The 25000-nt window shown below is 42.8% G+C and overlaps 1 protein-coding gene across 1 annotated transcript in view; it reads right to left on the bottom strand.

Annotated features, from left to right (window-relative positions):
* Positions 1–25000, bottom strand: part of LOC143296632 (uncharacterized) — a 174855-nt gene that overhangs the window by 12904 nt on the left and 136951 nt on the right. Inside the window, exons 2-4 of the mRNA XM_076608663.1 lie at positions 20049–20137; positions 19507–19730; positions 16998–17333 (exon numbers count right to left, since the gene is read on the bottom strand). Of these exons, the coding sequence (XP_076464778.1) occupies positions 16998–17333; positions 19507–19730; positions 20049–20137 (649 nt within the window). The remainder of the gene's footprint in view (positions 1–16997; positions 17334–19506; positions 19731–20048; positions 20138–25000) is intronic.

The following is a 25000-nucleotide window of genomic DNA, read 5'->3' as shown; positions in this document are numbered from 1 at the left end:
AAAAAAAAACAACATATAATGATATAAGAGGGGGTTGGGGAAGGTATAAAACCCTCCAAAGACAGCAACTGGGGATCATTTGCTTTCTGTCTGAGGGAAGGAGCCAAACAGTTGTATGCCCTGTATGAATACAGTTTCGAACTCTGTATGTGATGAAATATCCCTCATGTCTAGCAATCGTATATCTATCTATCTATCTATCTATTTACTTGTATTTGTATTTTGTATTTCTTTTTATCACAACAGATTTCTCTGTGTGAAATTCGGGCTGCTCTCCCCAGGGAGAGCGCGTCGCTATACTACAGCGCCACCCATTTTTTTGTATTTTTCCTGCATGCAGTTTTATTTGTTTTTCCTATTGACGTGGATTTTTCTACAGAATTTTGCCAGGAACAACCCTTTTGTTGCCGTGGGTTCTTTTACGTGCGCTAAGTGCGTGCTGCACATGGGACATCGGTTTATCGTCTCATCCGAATGACTAGCGTCCAGACCACCACTCAAGGTCTAGTGGAGGGGGAGAAAATATCGGCGGCTGAGCCGTGATTCGAACCAGCGCGCTCAGATTCTTTCGCTTCCTAGGCGGACGCGTTACCTCTAGGCCATCACTCCACTAATGTGTATACTCAACTTTCAACGTAAACAACAACAACACATAATCCAAAGTTGGATTCTTCTCAGTCTTGAAACCTTGCTTCTCCATACCGCCATCAAGACAAAAGAGATTTGACTCGTGTTCCAGGCTTCTCCCAGGTTACCGAGGTACATGGTGAGCGCTCTCTCCATTTCCACTCCATTTCCGGCTGCCTTGGGGGGTTCACATCAAAGTGTTCAGTGTCGACAGATTCCTTTGGTCTGTAACTGCAGGCACATGACGTCTATCTGACTATCTTCAAGTCCTGAGATGGGTAATAGGGAAGAGGTGGGGGCGTGGGGGATCGGGGGGCGGGGGGGGGGGGGGAGCTTTCCCAGTCTGGTCCCGCGACTTAAATAAATTCTTCTTGTCAGCAAGACGCTCAGTTAGACGATCCCCATTGTGCATACTGAACCCGAAAAGGCCAAATCGGATAATACTGAACTCTCTGTGAGGGTCTGTTTCGGTAGGTTTCTTCTCATCATGTCTGAGAATAAGATGTAGAGAAACAACAACAACAACGTTTTTATTTGACACCAGCAAAATCACAATCCTGACAGTGATATGCTGGGGAAAAAAAACTTTGCCCTCCCAGCTCTAAGGTACAAGAAGATGGAAACACACTGGGGGTTGTGGTTTTAAGGGGGAGGGACTGGAAAGCAAAAGGACTTCCTCTTCTTCTGCGTTCGTGTGCTGCAACTACCACGTTCACTCGTATGTACACAAGTGGGCTTTTACGTGTATGACCGTTTTTACCCCGCCATGTAGGCAGCCATACTCCACTTTTTGGGGTGTGCATGCTGGGTATCTTCTTGTTTTCATTACCCACTGAACGCTGACATGGATTACAGGGTCTTTAACGTGCGTATTTGATCTTCTGCTTGCATATATACACACGAATGGGGTCCAGGCGTTGCAGGTCTGCACATATGTTGACCTGGGAGATCGTAAAAATCTCCACCTTCTACCCACCAGGCGCCGCACCGTGATTCGAACCCGGGACCCTCAGATTGGAAGTCCAATGCTTTAAGCACTCGGCTGTTGCGCACGTCGAAAGCAAAAGGACAATGAACAACTGAGTTTGAAGGCCACGCTGAAGACCGAACACAGTGTAACCACGACAACGTGTTGAGTAACTAAGAACCACCCCCTCACGTAATATATCCGTCAACCAGCTAAAACGTTATCATCAAACAAACAAACAACAGTGATACTAAAATAGAGATATTAAAATCAGTAATATAAGGGAACCATTTGGAAAAATGAAAAACCCAGAAGTCAACCACTCTGATGCACATATACATGTGCACGCGGACACACACACACACACACACACACACACGAATCACACAAAGCGAAACACATCACTCCCTTTGTCTCTGCTTTGTTTTCCTCAATTCATGACTTGAGAAAACAAAGCCAGTGAAAGTATGGAGAGGGTGTCGTACATGATGTAAAACTGTCATCTGCTGTGAATTATTTTTTTTGCATTTATCTTTTAATTCTTTAAATTTTTTTTTTTATACAAAACTGTCAGTGGAAAGAAAAGTGATACCCCCCCCCCCCTCCAGCCATTTTGCCCCCCCCCTCCCCGCCTCCCCACTCCTCCACCCCCATCCGACACATCAGAAAACGACTGAGAGGAATACAACAAACCAGACAATGTAATGCACACGCTTGGTTTCCTGTGATAATAGCTGCTGTGCCTGTCCCGTTTTCCTCAAAGCACACCATCACGGCAAACCAGTGTCCAAAAAGGTGCCGCCAGCCTGGGAGAGGGTCGGACAATGTAAACACTGCCGCTGTCATTTCCGCGCTTGCGCGTGCATGTCACGTGTAGCCAGGCGGGAGGTGTGTGTGTGGGGGGGGGGGGGGGGAGGTGATTGGATTAGTTTGGGCGGAGAAGACGTGTTGGAGACTTCTACAAACGTTGCCACGTCTCCGTCACAGCAATAAATCAGTATTCGGAATGGCTTGGCGAAAAGCGACACCCAGTGAGAGAGTGATCCGCTTGGTCAAGACACCACGGACGTTCTCTCGTGATGTTCATACATACTACAAGAAAGCTGGGAGAAGGACGTGAAAGGTTTATTTTAGTTTCAATAATATTTCCATTTTGCCCCACTCATGAATGATGGCATCTGTGCCCACCAGTTATCTGTTTATGGTTGGCTTTACTTGACCCATTATACTAAAACTGCATAATGCAATCATGTTTTTACTTCCAGGAAAGCAAGGAAGGTTTAACAGAAAGAATCCTTGCCAGCTGTGACAACGAAAAGAATCAAAGTTGATTGTTCAATTAAAAACAAATGTTCACCTTTCTAAGTCCAGATGCATTTGGGATTTGTACTTCCCTTTGAAAACCTGAACATGTTGTGAATGACAAACATGACACACACATTCTCTCTCCCTCCAAACAACCCCCAACCCTCATTCTTTCTTCCACACTCCCTCCAGCAAGCACCATGGAAACAGAGATAACAAAGTTGTAAGAATATAGACGGAAAACCATTCACCAGCAATGAAAAAGAAACAATATCTCACCCCCCAAAACGAAAAAAAATGCAGAAGAAAACAATAAAAACAGAAAAAAAACATGAAAAAAAAAAATCCATCCGTTCAATAAAAGCCTTTCCCCCAGCAGTTCCCCTTAATCACTGTTATTCAAGACGCTTTCAAGCCGACCTTGGAATATTACGTTTCAAAACAGACGCGTTTTAAGAGTGGCAAATGGTAAACACAGAGTCGGATGGAAGGTAAACACGAATGCACAGCCTGCCTTCCTGTGACAAGCAGCAAAACACCTCGGCGGGTTAGACCAGCGAAATTAAAGCTCTCTCGGCCAAATTCACATGTTGCAAAAAGTAATCAAACTGCCCCATTGATCTCCAGAGTAAAATCTCTCCAATTGCTGCAGCGTCAGCAGTAACAGCAACCAGGTTGCTCTTACATGGGCCTGCGTAGATCTTTTAAATTCATCTATGTAAATACTGGGTCTGTCACATGCAAATTGGAATTCACATTAATTTGATTGGATGTCTCAGCCTGGCTGACATTACATGCATTTACTTTCAGCCAGGAGTGGTTTTTTTTGGTTTTTTTTGGTGACATTCAAGTGTTAGACCTATCCTTATATTCATTAAAAACAACAACAACGAAAGATGTGTGTGTGTGTGTGTGTGTGTGTGTGTGTAAGCGTGTGTGTGTGTGTGTGTGTGTGTGTGTGTGTGTAAGCGTGTGTGTGTGTGTGTGTGTGTGTGTGTTCCTCCAATGGCAACCTTTTTTTTTCTTTTCTTAATAATAATAATACTTATAGCATTTATATAGCGCTGAATCTTGTGCAGAGACAAATCTAAGCACTTTCACACCAGTAATTTACATGCATGCATAACTGTAAAATTGAAGAAACTGAAGACAAGGAAGGGGCAGGGAGGCCAGCTATTAAAAAAAAAAAAAAATTCTCAAGGCCGGACTAAGCGTGTTGAGTTACGCTGCTGGTCAGGCATCTGCTTGGCAGATGTGGTGTAGCGTATATGGATTTGACCGAACGCAGTGACGCCTCCTTGAGCTACTGATACTGATACTTGTGAAGAGGTGGGTTTTAAGGCCAGACTTGAAAGAGCTAAGAATTTACACACACCCACACACACGCACATAAAAAAAAAAATCAACACCCAAAGAGATGGCATCAGATGCACTGTAAAATGCTCATCCTTTCAGCAAACCCTGTTAACACCAGAAAACGGTGTTAGTAGTACGGAAGAAAAAAGAAAAACAAAACAAAAAAAATAACATGATACGCCCAGCACTCCCCTCCCGTCCTCTACCAGATCACGTTACAAACCAAATGAAAGGGCCACAACAAACCAGACAATGTCCTGCACATGCTTGGTTTCCTGTGATAATAGCCGTGTCTGTTCCGTTCCCCCCAAAGCACACCATCACGGCAAATCAGTGTCCCCAAAGGTGCCACCAGCTTGGAGAGAGGGACAGCCCGGGTAAACACCGCGGTTGTCATTTCCGCGTGTGTGCGTGCATGTCACGCGCAACTAAGCCAGGGGGATGGGGGGTTGGGGGGGATTAGATTGCTTTTGGGAGGGGAGGAGCGGTGTGACGGACGTCCACAAACGTTGCCCTGTCACCATCAGCCATGGATTGGTCTGCTGGGTAGTGTCACGAATATTGTAAAAAAGGTGACAGCCAGCCATTTGGTCAAGTCATCCTAAACGTTCTCTTTCTTTTTTCTTCTGGTCATGCATGCAAGTAAAGTAGAATGAGTGGTGTAAACAGTAGGTTGTGGGAGGGTTTGGGTAAATGTGTTATTTCAGTCTTAAAACATGTCTGTTCTGCTCTAGAAAAATGAAATGAACTCAGAGGTTTTTTCAGACTGGAGTGGAACTAAACTGTCGCTTCATAATGTGTTACAATCTTTATTTCTCAGTAATGAATTTGTTTGTTTGTTTGTTTTGTTTTTGTTTTGTTTTGAAGTATTCTTGCACGCACAGACGTGTGATACGAATCAAAGCTAATGGCAGAGCAGCATGAAAACATTGCTGTACCCTGTCTGATGCACTTGGGATCTCTTTCCTTTCAAAGAACTAGACAGGATATAGCGACTCTCCATACCTTTGTCTGTCTGTTTATCAGTCTCTCTCTCTCTCTCTTTCTCTGTATATATCTCTCTGTGCCTGTTTCTCTGCAATCCATCTGTGTCTGTTCTGCACACTATATCTCTCTTTCTCTCTTTGCCCCACTCTTTCTTTTTCTCAGTCCTCCTTTTTATCTCTCCAACCCCTCTCCCCAACTGGGTAGACTGACCGCTGGGATGGCAATCGATAGCAGTGTGGCTGGTCCCTAAACATTGAATGTTAACTCACTCAGTACGGCCAGTCCTCTCTTCTCCTCTACACAGACCCCTCGGATGTCCAGTGGGTGTCTGAATGACCCAACCTTTAGCTTCCGTCGTCAGAATTGTGGTATTCTTTGTCAACATTCACCTCTTCAGTATAAGAGCCTTCCGCTTGCAATATTTTGATGATGGTAATTGGGGTGAAACGCTGTTAACCAGGTCTCTTTCGCCGTTCGTATGGAGAGAGTTAAATTAAAATCACTGGCCCCCAAACACAAGATGACGTCTTCGCTGATTAAGGCTCTTGCATCAGCAAAGATTGACCCTCCTTTCCTGTATCAATTTTTGGATTTACGAAGAAGTCTAAATTTTGTTTGTATTATTTTCTTTTAAAGAATATGTTAAGATATCTATTATATTTAAATTTCATGATCAAATTTTGATGTTCGTGAATGGCTTCAAGAAACACATGGAACAGAGATGTGATTCAAGTCTTCACAATCAAGATAACATGATCCATCACCTTATTCCTTCATGGACCACAACTCATCTCTGTCATGGTCAGGCTTGATGTGATCATGCTCAGGCTCTAAAAAAACAAGTGTTCAGGCTGGACAAACATAACCCATTGGTATCTTTCACAATGAGACTCACACTGCCCTCGAGTATGCTCCCCTCGTGAGCCTCAAGGATATGGACAGAGCACTGGGATCTGAATGAAAATAATAATGATAATAATAATAATGTACACTTACATAGCACCCTTTCTCTCTAAGAGCTCAGGGCGCTTTACATGAAATAAAACTATTACAGGTTACATAAAACATTCATGACCACTCTTTCTCAAAACCCCCTCGCCCCCCTCCCCCCCCTCACTCACACCCTCGCTTTCCCACTCTACATAATCCAAAGTAAGCTGACAGGGGTGGTGTTGAAGAACAAGGAAGCTGAGAGTACTTATAGATAGGTTTTAAAAAGATGAGTTTTTAGTGATGAACGAAAAGCAGAAATAGAATCAGATGCAAGGATATGATGAGGAAGGTTGTTCCAGATGTGAAGAGCAGCAAAGAAGAAAGAGCGTTCACCATAGGTTCTTGTATTGACACGAGGAAGCTGGTTCTTGCATTGACACGAGGAAGTTAACTCTCTCCATACGAACGGCGAAAGAGACGACGTTAACAGCGTTTCACCCCAATTACCATCATCAAAATATTGCATGCGGAAGGCTCTTATACTGAAGAGGTGAATGTTGACAAAGAATACCACAATTCTGACGACGGAAGCTAAAGGTTGGGTCATTCAGACACCCACTGGACATCCGAGGGGTCTGTGTAGAGGAGAAGAGAGGACTGGCCGTACTGAGTGAGTTAATTTGATATTCCAATAGGTGATCGGGGAAAAATGATCTGTGCCTTACCTTTCACTGTTCTCACCTCTTTCATTTGATCTTGTCTTAAACGATGACAACAACAACAAAACAGCGAAGCGTTATTCAACTTTCAGTGACTGAGGGACTGATTTCTTACTCTTAATTCTGTGTATAAATCAGTGTACATGGTCACAGCGGGATTTTCTGAAAAAAATGAAGTGAGTCTTACAGATGGAGAGATACAGGACCAGAAATACTGCCAGATATTTGAGCTTATTTCTTCATAATATAATGTAATATAATACAACATAATATAATGTTATTCAATATTACATAATATGATATGATATGAACTGATGTAATAATATGCAATATCATGTAGTATAATAATAATACTTTATCATGTACAAGTAATCTTTAGCAAGAACAATTCAGTCATCTGCCCAATAAAAAAAAGAAAAAAAAAAGAAAAAAAGAAAAGAAAAAAACAAAAACAAAACAAAACAAAACAAAAAAAAACCCCCACAAAAAAACCAAACAAAAAAAAACAAAAAAAACAAAAAACAAAACAAAACAAAAAAAAAACCCACAAAAAAAAAACAAACAAAAAAAACAACAAAAAAAACAAAAAACAAAACAAAACAAAAAACAACACCAAACAAGCACGACAATAAAAATAAACCAATACAACAACAACAACAACCCCCCCCCCCCCACCCTCACCCCAAAAGGAAAGGAAACAGAAACGAAAAAAGAACATAATAACATTGAGAGAAAGAGACTGCTGTTCAATACTCCCACTGGCTCACTTTCACTTTTCTTTTCTTTTACTTGTTTTAATCACTGTTATATATATAAAAAGGCTCGTTAACAATTTCTTTTCCAAACACAGGTTTTTTTTTTGTTTTTATTTTTTATTTTTTTTATTTTTTAACAGCAACGAACGCTACACAAGGTGCCAACAGGAACGTAACCACACACACACACACACTCACACACACACACACACTCACACACACTCACACACACACACACACTCACACACACACACACACTCACACACACACACACACACACACACACACGCACACATACACTCACACACACACACAAACACTCACACTCACACACACACACACTCACACACACACACACACACACACACACACACACACACACACACACACACACACACACACACACACACACACACACACACTCACACACACACACACTCACACACACACACACACACACACACACACACACACACACACACACACACACACACACACACACACACACTCACACACACACACGCACACATACACTCACACACACACACAAACACTCACACTCACACACACACACACACACACACACACACACATACACACACACACACACACGCACACATACACACACACACACACACACACACACACGCGCGCGCACACACACACACACTCACACACACACACACTCACACACACACACACACACACACGCACACACACACACACTCACACACACACACACACACACTCACACACACACTCACACACACACTCACACACTCACTCACACACACACACACACCCACACACACACACACACACACACAGACTCACACAAACACACTCACACACACACACACACACACACACACACACACACACACACACACACACGCACACACACACACACTCACACACACACACACACACTCACACACACACACACACACTCACACACACACACAAACACTCACACTCACACACTCACTCACACACACACACACACACACACACACACACACACACACACACACACACTCAGCCAACATCCTTGTGACACAAACAGGACAAAGCCTCGCGGCTGGATGGAACTATCGGAGAAATTAAAGCACCCCCCGGCTATACACTATGTTCACATGTAGCGAAAAGTAATCACATCTCCTGATCGATCTTCCCTGGGTAAAAATCTCTCAAACTTGCCACAGCAGCAACTGGGATGCACGTACATGTGCCCACTGGCTCTTCTTCGTTTTTTGTGTGTTTTTGTTTGTTTGTTTTTTTGTGTGTGCAAATGCGGTGGGCTGATACAGTGAAAAGGGAGCTACAATGATTTGATTGGATGTTTCAACCTTGGTGATCTTGCATACATTTCTAGTTCGATGAGAGTAACTTTTTATGGTATGCATACATGCCAGCTCACGTTTGTATACGTTTATGTGGGCTCTATTTTCCTATTCTTTTTTTTTCTCTCTCTCTTAACTTGTTCCATGTTCGGTTCCCCGGCTTCATAAATGTGCGGATCTATATTCCACACGCCCTCTCTCTCTCTCTCTCTCTCTCTGTGTGTGTGTGTGTGTGTGTGTGTGTTCACTGCATTCAGGTTAAATGTCGACACCCACCTCAGATGAGACCGACAGTGGGGATAACCATCCTGGGAAAATGAAGGGGGGGGGGGGGGGGAGTGCCTCCATTTCGGTAAGAGAGTGTCTATCTCCAGATGGAAATTCATGCAATATGGACTGATGAATACAAATATTTTTTTAGGACCGTCAATGACAAAAAGGAAGCAAGAATATATTTTTTTTCATGGCTATGGTTGTGGTTTGACATAGCAATAAACTGTCTGCACAATTATAACAGTAAAACTGCATATGGCGTGTATCATGTTAAGTCGTCATCAAAGGATTAAATGTGGCACAAAAGCAAATGCATTCCTTGGTAAAAAAAAAAAAATCTGAATCGTTTGTAAATAATATGGGAATTATGTTTTTGACTTTGTAAGCTATTTGATTATGGGTAGAGTGGTTTGTGAACTAACAGCCATTGATACTCACACACACACAAACAAACACATATCCAAAGAAACACACACACACACACACACACACACACACACACACACACACACACACACACACAGACTCGCTAATATCACTTCAAGTGGAAAGACGTTAAACTGAAGACGAACACACAAACTCACACAAATACATACCTAAACATCCCTTATGTCATCCCTGTTCGTCAATCCAGTAAAACCGACTATTCGGACATTTTTTGGAAAAAAAAAAAAAAAAAAAAAAAAATCACCCCCTGCTGAAACAGTTACTCCAAACAACACTGGTTGACAGAAGAAAGGCCATACCCCCCCCCCCCTCCTCCTCTCCCCATACAACCCCCCACTCCTCCTTTCCCCCAATTTACAAAAGAAGTCAAAAGAAAGGAACAAAAGAAAAGAGAGACTGCTACGCACACGTGGAGTTTCCTGTGACGATAGCCATACCCTTTCCGTTTCGGGAAAGCAGACCATCACAAGCAAATCAGTGTCCCCAAAAGCGCCACCAGAACGGGGGAGGGCGTTTTCAGAGTAAACACCGTCGCTGTCATTTCAGCGCGTGCGCGTGCGCGTGCACATCACGCGCAACCACGCGGGAGTGAGAAGGAGGAGGAGGAGGAGGAGGAAGATGAGATTAATTTCAGCCGAGGAAGAGCACGGGAGACCTTCGCAAACATTAGCGGTTTCCCCATTTGCCGTGAATCAGTCTGCTGGACAGTGTTGCCAAGTGTCAGTGTTGACAGCGACCTGGCCAACACATTCGAATGTTCTCTCTCTCTCTCTGGCCATAAGTATGGAGATCTTAATATGGTGGTAGCGTGGGGGGGAGAGGAATACCTCTGCATATTCTTTAAGCTTCATAACATTTTCATTTTGCTGTATTTGAGAGTAATGTGATAAGTGCTTATCACTATATTAACATCACTATCACAACATTTCTGAATCTGTACTCATGAAAGCAAACGTGACCTTGCTTTCAAAACATCACTTCTTTATATGGAATTGAAGTATCGTCCTCTACACGCATGGTGAAGAAGTCCAAAGTGATTGTACAGCCATGCAAGGAATTCGTTCAAGTTTAATTAATAATCCATTGAAGAACAGATAATTGTTTTCGAAAAAAGACACACATGACACGTGGACAGTCTGTCTCTGTCCCAGCATGTTTCCCTCAACAGGACAGGCGGCTAGAATAGCAATAATAATGATAATAATATAATAATAATAATAATGATAATGATAATATGCAGGCTTATATAGCGCAGTACCCCAATCTCAAATGGGGCTCACCACGCTTTACAATAAGAAATACAAATTTAACTCTCTCCATACGAACGGCGAAAGAGACGACGTTAACAGCGTTTCACCCCAATTACCACCATCAAAATATTGCAAGCGGAAGGCTCTTATACTGAAGAGGGAATGTTGACAAAGAATACCACAAGTCTGACGACGGAAGCTAAAGGTTGGGTCATTCAGACACCCACTGGACATCCGAGGGGTCTGTGTAGAGGAGAAGAGAGGACTGGCCGTACTGAGTGAGTTAACTCACTCAGTACGGCCAGTCCTCTCTTCTCCTCTACACAGACCCCTCGGATGTCCAGTGGGTGCCTGAATGACCCAACCTTTAGCTTCCGTCGTCAGAACTGTGGTATTCTTTGTCAACATTCACCTCTTCAGTATAAGAGCGTTCCGCTAGCAATATTTTGGTGATTGGGATGAAACGCTGTTAACGACGTCTCTTTCGCCGTTCGTATGGAGAGAGTTAAGACAAAGTGACATGATCCGAAAATGTGTACAAAAAATAGAATAGAATAAAATGAAATAGAATAAAATAGATAAATAGACATAGTCTCATATCAAATTTGCAAAAACCCCCCACATATTTCAGACTATGTGACAGACACGCTGGCTAAAATTTACATACTTTAAACTAAGTGACACACACACACACACACACACACACACACACACACACACATATATATATATATATATATATATATATATATATATGTATGTATGTATGTATATATACACATACATACACACATAGAATGGCGGTCAGTAGTATACAGATTGGTCCTCCCTCCCAAGTGAATGCTACTTTTACGAACAGAAGGGTAACGTTGTCACGTCAAGATGAATAATGAATCAAACCTGGTGTGTGTGTTATTTTCTTTTTGTGTGTGTGTCTGCTTGTTTGTTTTTCTATTTGGTTGGTTGGTGGACTTTTTTTTCTCATTGGTTTGATTTGGTTTGTTCTCAGTTGCTACTTGCCTTACAGCCAAGATTCAGACTTCAATCGAATAATTGTCATTAATGTTCAACGAAAATTGATTTCCTGCTCTTTTATCACACTCCCTTCATCCCTTCCTTGTTTCTTTGTTTCATTCATTCATTAATCAATAAAAATTAATCTATTTTCTGATCTCTCTCTCTCTCTCTCTCTCTCTCTCTCTCTCTACACACACACACACACACACATACATATATATATATATATATATATATATATATATATATGTGTGTGTGTGTGTGTGTGTGTGTGTGTGTGTGTGTGTGTGTGTTCACCAGTATGCAAATAAATTATTTCCTCCCCTTTTCTGTCCCCTCTTCCAAATATATTCTTGCATATACAACGAAAAAACAGTAAAGTGGAAAAAATGGAGAGAAAAAAAATCCCCAAAGCCAACAGTCTTCTTCCTCCCCAAATGCTAAAACAAACCAAAACAAGAGAGGCAAGGCTTTCAAGACTCACTTGTGATACACTTTAAAAAAAAATCTAATCGTTAAAATGTGTTCTGTATTTGTTATTATAAAGCTTCGGGTTAAAAAAAAAAAAAAAAAAAGCTCTGAAGGCAAATTCGAACCCCGCGTGTTTGGGTGAGAAGAAACTCTTACCCATTACGCTATCGTGGCTCCTTAACTGACGTTCAAAAATTTAACATTCAAGCATGCTTTTTAAGGGCGATAAATCGATTGCGGGTATTCGCAGTGAGAACGCTGTTTAAATTATATTATTCTGGTGTATCTTGGGTATTAAAATTCTTTAAGGGCAATTAAGAATACCTTTTAAGTCCGCGGTAAAGGAGACGTGGCTATCGCCGCAATCACACTGCAATATTTAGCCGTTTTCTCTGGATCTGGGTAGATGTACAAGTTTAGTTACACCCGACGGGAATATACGACATGGTTGATTCAATTTCTCTTTTATGTTCATTCTAGTTTTATAGTTGATATGAAAATTGAGTATTTTGTTAAACTAATAACATGTAGAGCCATGTACAAATACTTCTAAACGTCGTATGAAGTGAAAATGACTTAATTTTGAGAAAAGTCAAGACTGGAAATTTTTACGTTTCATCAAGGGTATTAACTCTCATGGTTTATTATTTTTAACTGTGAATTCCGACTGATTTTGTTGATATTTTTATGGCAGTTTGGGGCATAATCCAGTAAGTGAGGAGTCGTTCACAAATCTTTCTCTGAATAAATATCTATCGGTCTCCTTCTCCAACTTTCCATCACACATTATGGTCGATTGAATATAGGATTGAACGGGCAGGTCAACTACTTGAAAAAAAATGGCGTCCTTCGCGTTCGCGAGGAATATGAGCACGCGCTTTGAATATGTATAAATATGTGTACGCAACTGCTTTTTGCCCATGACCTTCAGGGCTCAGCCAATAGATCTATGAAGTCCACTCGTAGTATTGATTTTTAGTATTTTCCGAAAAAGTCCACTTGGCTGAATGAACAGTGAAAGCCCTGTACACTGAGAGTAAAACACACAAGCTTTTTATATATTGAGTATAATTTCAAAATGTATTGTTTAAGATGAGAAAGATCAGTTTAAAGCAAATTAACCCCCCTAACATTAATTACAGATTAATTTCCATTTTTTACTATCTCCACCAAAGACATACACCAGAAATATAACTTCCATACTTAGCAAAAGAAGTTCCTGTTTTAACAAAAAATGATAAAAATGACTGCTCTTGACGCTGTGTCAGAATATCAGATCAAAGTGCCAAGTTTTGAAAAAAACCAACCCCAAAACAAACAAACAAACAAACAAAACCCCCCAGTAAATTCAGTTTGCATATAATTTGGCTTCTTTTTAATTTTATTTTTGTGCCCATCCCAGAGGTACAATACTTTTTAAACAAGAGGACTGGAAAGAACAGAATTTTTCCTCTTTTTATGCCAAATTTGGCGTCAACTGACAAAGTATTTGCAGAGAAAATGGCAACGTTAAAGTTTACAACATACACACAGACAACCGAACCCCAGGTTAAAACATAGACTCACTCTGTTTACATAAGTGAGTAAAAAATTAAACGAATATATAGATAAATAAGCCATGAAAAAACCCAAAAAAACCCAGCAACAACCCAGTCGATAAAAGCCTTTCACCCAAGGCAGCTCACGTTTAAACCGCTGTTATTCAAGACGCTTTCAAGCTGACTTTGGAGTATTACTTTTCAAAATAGACACAGTTCAATAGCCGCGAATATTAAACAAGCAGCCGACGGGAAAGTAAACACACCTTTTGCCTGCTTTCCTGTGACACGCAGGACAAAACCCTTGCAGGATCTATCGACGAAATTAAAGCGCTCCTACCTATACAAAAAACTGGGTTCAAATGTTGTGAAGAGTAATGAAAGTGTGTGATCGATCTCCTGAGGAAAACAACAGCCGCTATCCAAACTGCTGCAGAATCAACAGACACGGCAGTAACCGGAATACTCATTAAGCCTGCAGACTCTTTAAAAAAAAACCCAGACAACAACAACCATCTTCGGTACTAACTTTTGGGTTGCTGCAAACATATGAGTACCTCTGTTGACTTGCTTGGGTGTTCCCGACTTGGTGACACACACACACACACACACACACACACACAAAACAGGTACAGTTGTAGAAGCTCAAAATAATGGAAAAGGTGTGTGTGTGTGTGTGTGTGTGTGTGTGTGTGTTTCACCAGAAGTACGTTCTTAGAATTGTAGACGATAGCCGACACTCATATTCATGTTCCTGGTCTCTTTCCTGTTCAACGTTTGTCTCAGTATTTCTTTTTCTTTCCCCAGTTTTATTCTTTCATGTCTGGTTATGTGGATGGTGTGTATGTTTGTGTATGTGTGTGTGTGTGTGTGTGTGTGTGTGTGGATATAATAGCAATGAAGGTTAAAAAAAGGCCCACACGGATAACTTGTAGAAACAACTGAAAATGTTTCATATGCTAAAACAACAACAACAACAACAACAAAACAAAACAACAACAACAGAAAAAAACAACATTATGATCGTTTGAACGCAATAGTTCTTATGGCACAAAAACCCCACAAAAAAAGAAAAAAGAAAAAGAAAAAAAAGAAAGAAAGAAACGACAACAAACGCCCATGCAAATAAAACAAAAATAGTTGTCTCATAAAAAAAAAATGTAACAACTCTTTGCAAAAAGAAGGACTTATGTTCGATAAAAGCCTGTTTCTGGTGGCTCGTTTTTTAAAAAAAACAACACCGCTATTCAAGGCGCTCTCAACCTCACCACGTTAATATTACTTTTCAAAACATAACACGCTTGTAAGAGCGCTGAACGGTAAACACGAAACCGGCACGAAAGTAAACACACACACACACACACACACACACACACACACACTCATAGCGCGCCTCCCTACCATTCCCCACAAGCCGAACAAAGCCTTGGCAAGATCTGTGGGCGAAAATTAAAGCACTCCCGGCCATACATGGAAAGCAAGTTCACATGTTGCGAAAAGTAATCAAACTGGCTCATCGATCTTGCCAAGTAAAATCTCTCCAATTGCTTCCATGTCAGCGGCAGCAGCGGCAGCGGCAAGCAACAGTGATGCTCTTACGTTTTGGCCTGCAGGTCCCTTTTAAATTCTTTCGTGCAAACATAGGGGACCGTCATATTGGAAGGGGTGGGTGGGTGGGTGGGGTGGCGGGTGGGGGTGGTGGGGTCGGGAGTGGGGGGTGTGGGGCTACAATGATTCGATTGTATATTTCAACCTTGTCGACCTTACATATACATTTTCTTTCGACCAGAAGTGCTTTCTTGATATTAGTTACGTGAATGCCCATACTTGTATTGAGTTTATAGCCTAACGTAATGTGCCTTTTACATTTTGTCCTTTTTCCCATGTTCCTATTCCCGTCGTGTTTGACGTGTGTGTGTGTGTGTGTGTGTGTGTGTGTGTGTGTGTGTGTGTGTGTGTGTGTGTGTGTGTGTGTGTGTGTGTGTGTGTGTGTGTGTGTGTGTGTGTTTGTGTGTGCGCGCACGTGCGCACATACGTATGTGATAATTTGAAATTGTTCTTCACATTGCTTTGTTGTTGTTAATGGACTTATCCAGTTACTGTTCTCGTCACTCGTTATTATTATTAGTATTTTTTCATTTTATTTCTCTTTTTTTTTGGCAGCAGAAATGAAAAAAGGCCAAATTCTTTTCCCATTAAAGATTCAACCAACCAATCTTCTCCTTCTCCTCCTCTTCTTCTCCGCCTCCTCATTCTTCTTCCACTCATCCTCTTCCTCCTCCTTTATTTCTTCTGCTCCTCCTCCTTTTCCTCCTCTTCTCCTTCTATTTCTCCTTTTCCTCCTCCTTCTTCTCCTCCTCCTGCCCCCCCCCCCACTCTCCTCCTCCTTCTCCCCCTCCTCCTCTTCTCTTCCTCCTCATTTTTCTTCTTCTTCAACTCATCCTCTTCCCCCTCCTCCTTCTTCTCCTCCCCCTTCCTCTTCTCCTTCTTCTTCTATTCCTTCTCCTCTCCCCCCTCCTCCTTCCCCCTCCTCTTCCTCTTCTCCTCCTCCTCTTCCTTCCCCACCTCCCCCTTCTTCCTTATTGGGACGCCAGCGTCGCATTACAGAAGAACTGCTGCCTCAGCTCCCCCCCGGCAAAGTCTGTCAGCTCTGTGTGTGTCAAAGCCTGGGTGTTCTCCCACTCCCCCACCCACCCACTCATCCACTGACCCACTCACACACACACTGACCCACCCACCCACCCACACACCTACCCACTGACTCACACACCCACTCACACACCCACCCACACACCCACTCACACACCTGCCCACTGACCCATCCACCCACACACCCACCCACCCACTCACTCACTCACCCACTAACCCACCCACTCACTAACCCACCCACTGACCCACACACCCACTGACCCACCCATTCACCCACTCACTAACCCACTCACTGACCCACCCATCCACCCACACACTAGCCCACCCACTGGCCCACCCACCCACCCACCACCCACTCACCTGCAGACGCAGAAGACGAGAACAGCCAGCAGCAGCGAGAAGACCAGACACGCCAGAGCGATCATGGCCACACACGACGCCTCGCATTCCTCGGGCACCTCCAGTTCTCCTCCTCCTGCCTCTCCTCCGCCACCCGCACCTCCATCCTCCTCTCCGTCCGCCCCCTCCACGCCCTTCCCCTCCCCCCTCCCAGGCCCCCTGTCTCCCCCGGGGAAGGGCAGGAGGTCAATGTCGAGGTCAAAGTCAAGGTCGTCGTGGGGGATGTTGCAGCGGTCGGCCAGGAACCACTGGAGGCGCCGACCCACGGCCCGTCCCACGCAGGCCGTCCAGTTCACCCTGCTCACCCCCACCCCCCATCCCCACCCCGACCCACCCATCCACACCCACCCCAAGACAAAAAAAAAAAAAAAAAAAAAAAAAAAAAGGAAAGAAAAAAGAGATGACAATGGAAGACATTAATGGTATCAGTCGTCATGGTTACCCTCTAACATTGATTACATCGTCATCGTCTTTGCCGTCGTCGTTATAAACATCAGCCATCGCAGATGTCATCATGTCTCTGAACACCCTTTATAGATGCTGTTTTGGTAGTAGTAGTAGTAGTAGTAGTAGTAGTAGTAGTAACAGCCGTTGTTGTAGTAGCACTAGCAGTAAAAGAAGAAGAAGTAGTAGTAGTAGTAGTAGTAGTAGTAGTAGTAGTAGTAGGGAGAGGAGGAGGAGGAGCAGCAGCAGCAGCATAAGTAGTAGTAGTAGTAGTAATGGTAGTAGTTGTTGTTGTTGTAGTCGTATTAATGGTACTGGTATTAGTATATTTAACGTAAGAGCACTGTAGTTAGCTTTATATAGACAGACTTGTTATAGTAAAAAAAACAAAAAAAACAAAAAACCCACCAAAAAAACAGCAACAAAACAAAAAAACAAAAAGAAAAAAAAACAAAAAACAAACCCAAACACATACACAGACACACACAGACACAGACACAAACACAGACACACACAAACACACAGACAGACACACAGACACACAGACACAGACACACACACAAACACACACACAACAAAAAAACCCAGCTACGTCTGGGCACAACTACATCACATATGCATTACAGGAACTAAAATCCATTTCGCCACATCTCACAAAGAAAAACAACAACATACCTTGATATATCGATGTGTGAGAAGGGACTTTGTTTGACACGTAATGATACAAAGATCTTCATTACACAGTAAGGATTTTAAAAAAAATAAAAAAAAAAGCGGCAAATAAGATAATGCCAACAGTTACATCTGATGCTAAAAAGAAAACCCAAAACAAACCCACCACAACCATAATCAATCACCAAAATTACGACGACTACCAACACCAACATTATAATAACAACAAAAACCAGTCAAATAGAATAACAACAAGAGCACCACCACCAACAGCAACAACAACAACAACAAAAACCGAAGGTAATAATGATGTAATGATAACAAGAACAAGAACAAGAACAAGAACAAGAAGAACAAGAACAAGAACAATAATAATAATAATAATAACAACAACAACAACAACAATAACACTACTACTACTAATCGTAAGTAGTAAAAGAAAAAGAAGATTAATGATGATGATGATGATGATGATGATGAAACTATTACTACTACCAATAATAATGATATGACAACTGCAGTAATAATGACATCGACAACAACAAGTACAACCATCACCACCACCACAAGCATGTGTAATCGTGTAGAATCACTGTCCCTGTGTTCGTCTTGGTCACTGCACTGAAATCGTCATCGTCATAGTTGTTGTCGTCGCCATCATCATTATCATAATCATCATCATCGTAACTATGAATATTGTTGTCGTCGTCGTCATCCATCATCATCATCATCATCATCGCAATCATGAATATTGTCATCGTTATAACAACAGTAAGAACAATGACGACAACGATGACAGCGACATGCAATTACAGAACAGTCACTATGACGCAAAAGCGGTAAACAGCAGCAGCAGCAACAACAAATACAAAACCACCAGCACCAAAGACAACAGTGATAATAGCAACAGCAGCCACCACCACCACCAAGGATAACAGCAATTACAGCAGCAGCAGCAGCAGCAGCAGCAGCAGCAGCAACAACACTTTCAAGACTTTCCTCTTCCAGCAGCAATTCCTATAGACTCTCTCTAATAAATGAAAGTAGTTAGTTGATTGAGTAAGTATTATTTGTGACGCTGTATTGTGTGCGCGTCTAATGTATGTGTGTATGGATGGATGCATGTATGTTTGTATTGTACGTAATAATTTGTATGCGCATGTGTATGTTTATTTTGTTGACGAGTTTGAGTTGAGAGGATTGAGTGTGTTTCGTATGCGTGCCTCTGTGGATTGTAAAGCGCTTTATGCAATGAGGAATGCGCCGATGAATGTCCAGTTATTATCATTATTATCATCCTTATTATCATCATCAACAACATCAAAGCGACCAAGCAGCCAGCAGTGGTTCTGACCTGAAGAGCAGCGCGTGGTTCCAGGGAGGGGGGCAAGGGAATGAAGACCAGAAATCACGCAGCAGAGGGTCCAGCGGCGGCAGCCCCCCTGCCCCCGGGAGAATCAGGTGCCCCGCCCCTCCAGCCCCTTCCCCCCCACCGGCCACAGGTCCCCCGCCCATCATCAGCACGTGCAGCACGCTCAGTGTCGTCGACATGTAGGTGTCCTTGACGTTCAAGGTCAGCTCAGCACAGCACAGTAGAGGGAATGGGATTTTAGCGCTGACGGGAGGGTTTATTTTATTTTATTTTATAAAAAAAAAAAAAAATCTTTTAACTGGACACAGATGAGGACCAGTGAAGAAAGAAAGTTCCTTTGTTTTGAACGAGGGTTATTGTTTGTTAAATTGCGATGAGGTTTTGTGTTTTTTTTCTTCTTCTTGCAACGTCACAGCGAAGCACAGCGCAAAACTGACGTCACAGCGAAGCACAGCGCAAAACTGACGTCACAGCGAAGCACAGCGCAAAACTGACGTCACAGCGAAGCACAGCGCAAAACTGACGTCACTGATGCTCCAGGTCTCAACGTCAGCGTCACTGTGAGATTTCACCACGACACGGTGAACTGGGACACTGCACTTGCACGACAGCCCTGCAATTTCGCGGAATGATTTCAAAGGATGTGAAAAATACCTGGAACGCAAAATGATCCAGTATGCAGCAGGCGATACACGAGCTGGTCTCAGATATAATTATCACTGATTCGCAGGAAGTGTGCTGCTTTTGTTGAAGTCTCACCAAAACCTGTTCATGGCGAAGTGACTTTTATTTAACATAACCGGTAATATCACAGGCGTACAAAACGTGCTGCACTAATACAGACAATCACAAGAAAACCGCATTGTTGATCTCAGTGAAACGCGTGGATAAACCGAACGTCTGTAACCGACGTTGCGGGTGCGAGTTATGCATGCAGCATTCTCAGACGCTAATCACCATACTGTCTCATGTCTCCAAGATGCGTTCACCATTGTCTCTTGTGGATGATATATCTCAACAACTGAACACGGGGAAAAAAAAAGCTCACCTCTCCATTTAGGTGTTGAGTCACAGAAGGAATGGATGGTTTCCTAAATACGAGGAAGCTCCTTTAAAGTATGGTCAAGATTACCGCAATAGATAACGCGTGTTTCCACGTGCAAGAGAGCCAAAACAAGCATTTATACAGCAGATGACATGCGCAGTTTGTTGAAAAGTATTGAATGACCCTGTTAGTAAAAGAGAATCAGTTCATGAGCAGTGTTGACATTTCCAGCAGTGAGTAAGCCTGATGACCTGTGGAAAGCATCGAATGGTCCTTTCACCCCCACTGCGGGGTATTATAGTGCATGTGTAGTCATCACAATGGACATTATCGTCATCACAATGGACACTATCGTCATTGTGTTGTCGTCATCACAATGGACATTGTCGTCATCACAACTGACACTATCGTCATTGTGTTGTCGTCATCACACAGGACAACGCCAGCCGATCAATGTCAGCAATGAATGACTCTCTCACAACGGAATCGGGTCCAACCCTGGCCATGGAAACCATTGCTCCACCCCCACCCCCACCCCCACCACCCAAGGATGGAACGTAGGCCGTGTTCACAATCCCTGCAATGGATACCACCACACAGGTCCCCGAGGGATGGCCGGGATGTGGGAAAAAAGAACAGTGGTGCGTGAAACACAGAGGCACGCGGTGCAGAAAATTGGATACGTCGCTTGTTCTTCGTGATGTCCAACCATCAACGTCTGCCTGCGACACTGTGCAGTTCTGTCGTTGTACGTATTGATCTCCGATGGCGAATTAAATATGTCTGGAAGTCTTGGAACTGGTTTGTCTATCACGAGAGCACACCTTCCAGTCAAAGGTGAAAAATAAATCAGAAAAAAAACCCAAACAAAAAACAACACCGCCAAACACAACGGTGTCGATATTAAACAGCTTACACGACGTACAATCTCAGTGTGACATTTCTAACAAACACGTTACTGTTTCGTACCCAGCCAAACATTTGTTCGAGTGGAATCTCTTTCCTTGACTACAAACAACACCGAAACAAGATCACATACACAAGATGTTCGCTGGCAGACTTTAAAAAAACCCAATCAGTTTAAAGTAAAAGCAAAACGATCGCGTATAATCTGGAACAGTGCATTAACCTTTACTGTTGTCACAACTGGACGAATTAAGGTGCCGGAGCTTTTACAGTCGTCTGGGTGTAAGGAGGCTGGAAAAGACTGGTGACTCCAAGGAAAAGACAAGTGTCTCCTCTCCAGTGGTGTTCAAACTGAGGAACAGAGGTTTTCTTTAGCTCCATCCGTGTCGCGTGCTATCATCTGAAAACAGAAAAACGAAAAGTGAATAGAGGTTAAAGTTGCTCTCTCTCTCTCTCTCTCTCTCTCTCTCTCTCTCTCTCTCTCTCCCTCTCAATACTGTACCTTTTGAACACCCGGGTGTTTCTGGAACTTCTATACTGATGACATCTCTCTCTCTCTGTGACTCACTGTCCTATCCATCTGTCAATTTTAGTGTGTGGGGGGAGGGAGGGGGTGCTGGCAGTGTGTGTGCGTGCGTGTGTGTGTATGCATGTGTGTGCGCTCGCGCGCGAACGTCAGTGTGTATATGCATGTGTGTGCACGGGTGTGGGTGTGTGTGGGGGGCGGGGTGTGTGTGTGTGTGGGGGGGGGGGGAGGGAGTTGTTTTCTTCATTATGTATTATGTATACCCTTCTGCATGAAAACCTTTTCCGTTCATTTATGTGTGTGCTGTTTGTAATAGATGTAGATTAGCGAGGAAAGATTGGAAGAAGAGGCTATGCCTAAAATCTTAATCCTTGAATAAAAACGTTTTGAGTACTGAGTTCTCTCTCTCTCTCTCTCTCTCTCTCTCTCTCTCTCTCTCTCTCTCTCTCTCTCTCTCTCTCTCTCTCTCTCTCTCTCTCTGTGATTGTGGGTGTGTGTGCATGTGTGTCTGTGTGTGTCTGTGTCCTCTTATATGTATGTGTATTTGTGCCTATGGCCAAAGTACATCAAACCATTTCGAATCTCTCTGTCTCTGTCTTTGTGTCTCTCTCTCTTTGTCTGTCTCTCTCCTCCTCCTCTCTCTCTCTGTGATTGTGAGTGTGTGTGCCTGTGTGTCCGTGTCCTCTTATAATTATGTATATGTGTATGTGCCTATGGCAAAAGTACATCAAACCATTCCGAATCTCTCTCTGTCTCTCTCTCTCTCTCTCTGTCTCTCTCGCTTTGTCTCTCTCTCTCTCTCTCTCTCTCTCTGTGTTTCTCTGTCTCTCTCTCGGTCTCTCTGTCTCTGTTTCTCTGTGTCTCACCCCCACCCTCACCCCTCCTCTCCCGCCCCCTAATTCGCTCACCCTCCAATGCGCAAACATGTGAAACGCACACACAGGCATGCGCATGCGAATAAGCAAAGCGTGTATGCACGCACACGCTCGCCGTGAAACGAAGCAAATTTGTTCTTTCGTCCAGAAACGATTGAATCAATCAAACCTATTGACATTCATTATGCAATATCGCTTTTGTTCTATCAAGGAGTCTTCCCCTCTTCATTTATATATCGACAGTGCGCTTCCTTTCATTTCACTGAACTGTGTACAGTACATTGACAGATGAAATCGCAGAACATGAGTAAGCAGTCAGGGGTTAAACTGAAAAGTGAATAATAATGATATTCATATAGTGCTGAATCTTGTGCAGAGACAAATCAACGCGCTTTCACACCAGTCATTCACACTCTTTAAACTGGAGAAACTGAAGATAAGGAAGAGGCAGGGAAGGGAGGCTATCTTGGGAAGAAGTGGGTTTTAAGCCCAGACATGAAAGAGCTGAGTGTGGAGACCTGACGAAGCGAAAGAGGAAGTTCATTCCAATTGCAAGGTCCAGAGACAGAGAAACAACAAGTATTTGAATCTGGGTATGCATGAACAGAGTGGATCCGAAGCTGATCGTAGAGAGCGAGATGGGTTGTAGAGGTGAAGGTAGCCACAAAAATAGGGAGGGGCAGATTTGTTAATACATTTATAACATAGAGTGCTGATATTGTACTTTATTCTACGTGGGACAGGGAGCCAATGGAGATATTGCCGCTAGACAGACAGGTGGAGGCATTGACATAGACACAGTAGAAAGACACCTAAGAGAGGCATAGATGGATAGACAGACAGACAGACTGACACTGACAGACAAATAGGTAGACCGCAAGATCGATAGATAGATAGATAGGCATACAGACAGACAGACAGACAGATAGATAGATAGATACATACATACATGCATACTCTATATTTAGTAGCTCTACAAACAGGTGAACACACACACACACACACACACACACACACACACACACACACACACACACACACACACACACACACAGAGCGACAGACAGACAGAGAGAGAGAGAGAGACAGAGAGAGAGAGAGAGAGAGAGAGAGATTGCAGTAATCGCCTAGAGGTGACACGTCTGCCTATATATTTTAAGAATTCTGAACGGTTCCGTGTTCAAAGTATTGTTAGCCCCAGTCCAGAGAGACAGAGAGAGAGATAGAGATAGATAGAAGATAGATAGATAGATAGATAGATAGATAGAGAGAGAGAGAGAGAGAGAGAGAGGAGGGGGGGGGGGATTAATTCATATATAGGCCAAAGCAACTTTTGAAAACAGAGACAGATAGGGACAGAAATAGAGTCAGAGAAATAGAGTGTATGTGTGTGTGTGTGTGTGTGTGTGTGTGTGTGTGTGTGTGTGTGTGTGTGTGTGTGTGTGTGTGTGTGTGTGTGTGACAGACAGACAGACAGAGAAAGAGACAGAGAGAGCAAAATCGTCTGATTGTATTCAATATCAAATCAAAGAGAACAAAATTAATATCAAACAACTAACATAAAACAGAACAAAGAAAAAAAAGAAAAGAAAAAGAGAAAGAACAAAGACCCTGAATAAAAGAAGAAGAAGAAGGAGAAACAGCGTACAAAGCAGGGAAAGACAGAGAGAAAAAGGAAAGAAAGACAGAGAAAAAAAGGAACGAAAGACGCAGAGAAAAAGGAAAAAAAGGCGCAGAGAAAAAGGAAAGAAAGACGCAGAGAAGAAGGAAAGAAAGACAGAGAGAAGAAGGAAAGAAAGACAGAGAGAAAAAGGAAAGAAAGACAGAGAGAAAAAGGAAAGAAAGACAGAGAGAAGAAGGAAAGAAAGACAGAGAGAAGAAGGAAAGAAAGACAGAGAGAAAAAGGAAAGAAAGACAGAGAGAAAAAGGAAAGAAAGAAAGACAGAGAGAAAAAGGAAAGAAAGACGCAGAGAAAAAGGAAAGAAAGACAGAGAGAAAAAGGAAAGAAAGACAGAGAGAAGAAGGAAAGAAAGACAGAGAGAAAAAGGAAAGAAAGACAGAGAGAAAAAGGAAAGAAAGACAGAGAGAAAAAGGAAAGAAAGAAAGACAGAGAGAAGAAGGAAA

The sequence above is a fragment of the Babylonia areolata genome, chromosome 21 (genome assembly GCF_041734735.1).
Source record: "Babylonia areolata isolate BAREFJ2019XMU chromosome 21, ASM4173473v1, whole genome shotgun sequence".
NCBI classification, from domain to species: domain Eukaryota; kingdom Metazoa; phylum Mollusca; class Gastropoda; order Neogastropoda; family Buccinidae; genus Babylonia; species Babylonia areolata.
This window is presented reverse-complemented; position numbering and strand designations above follow the sequence as displayed.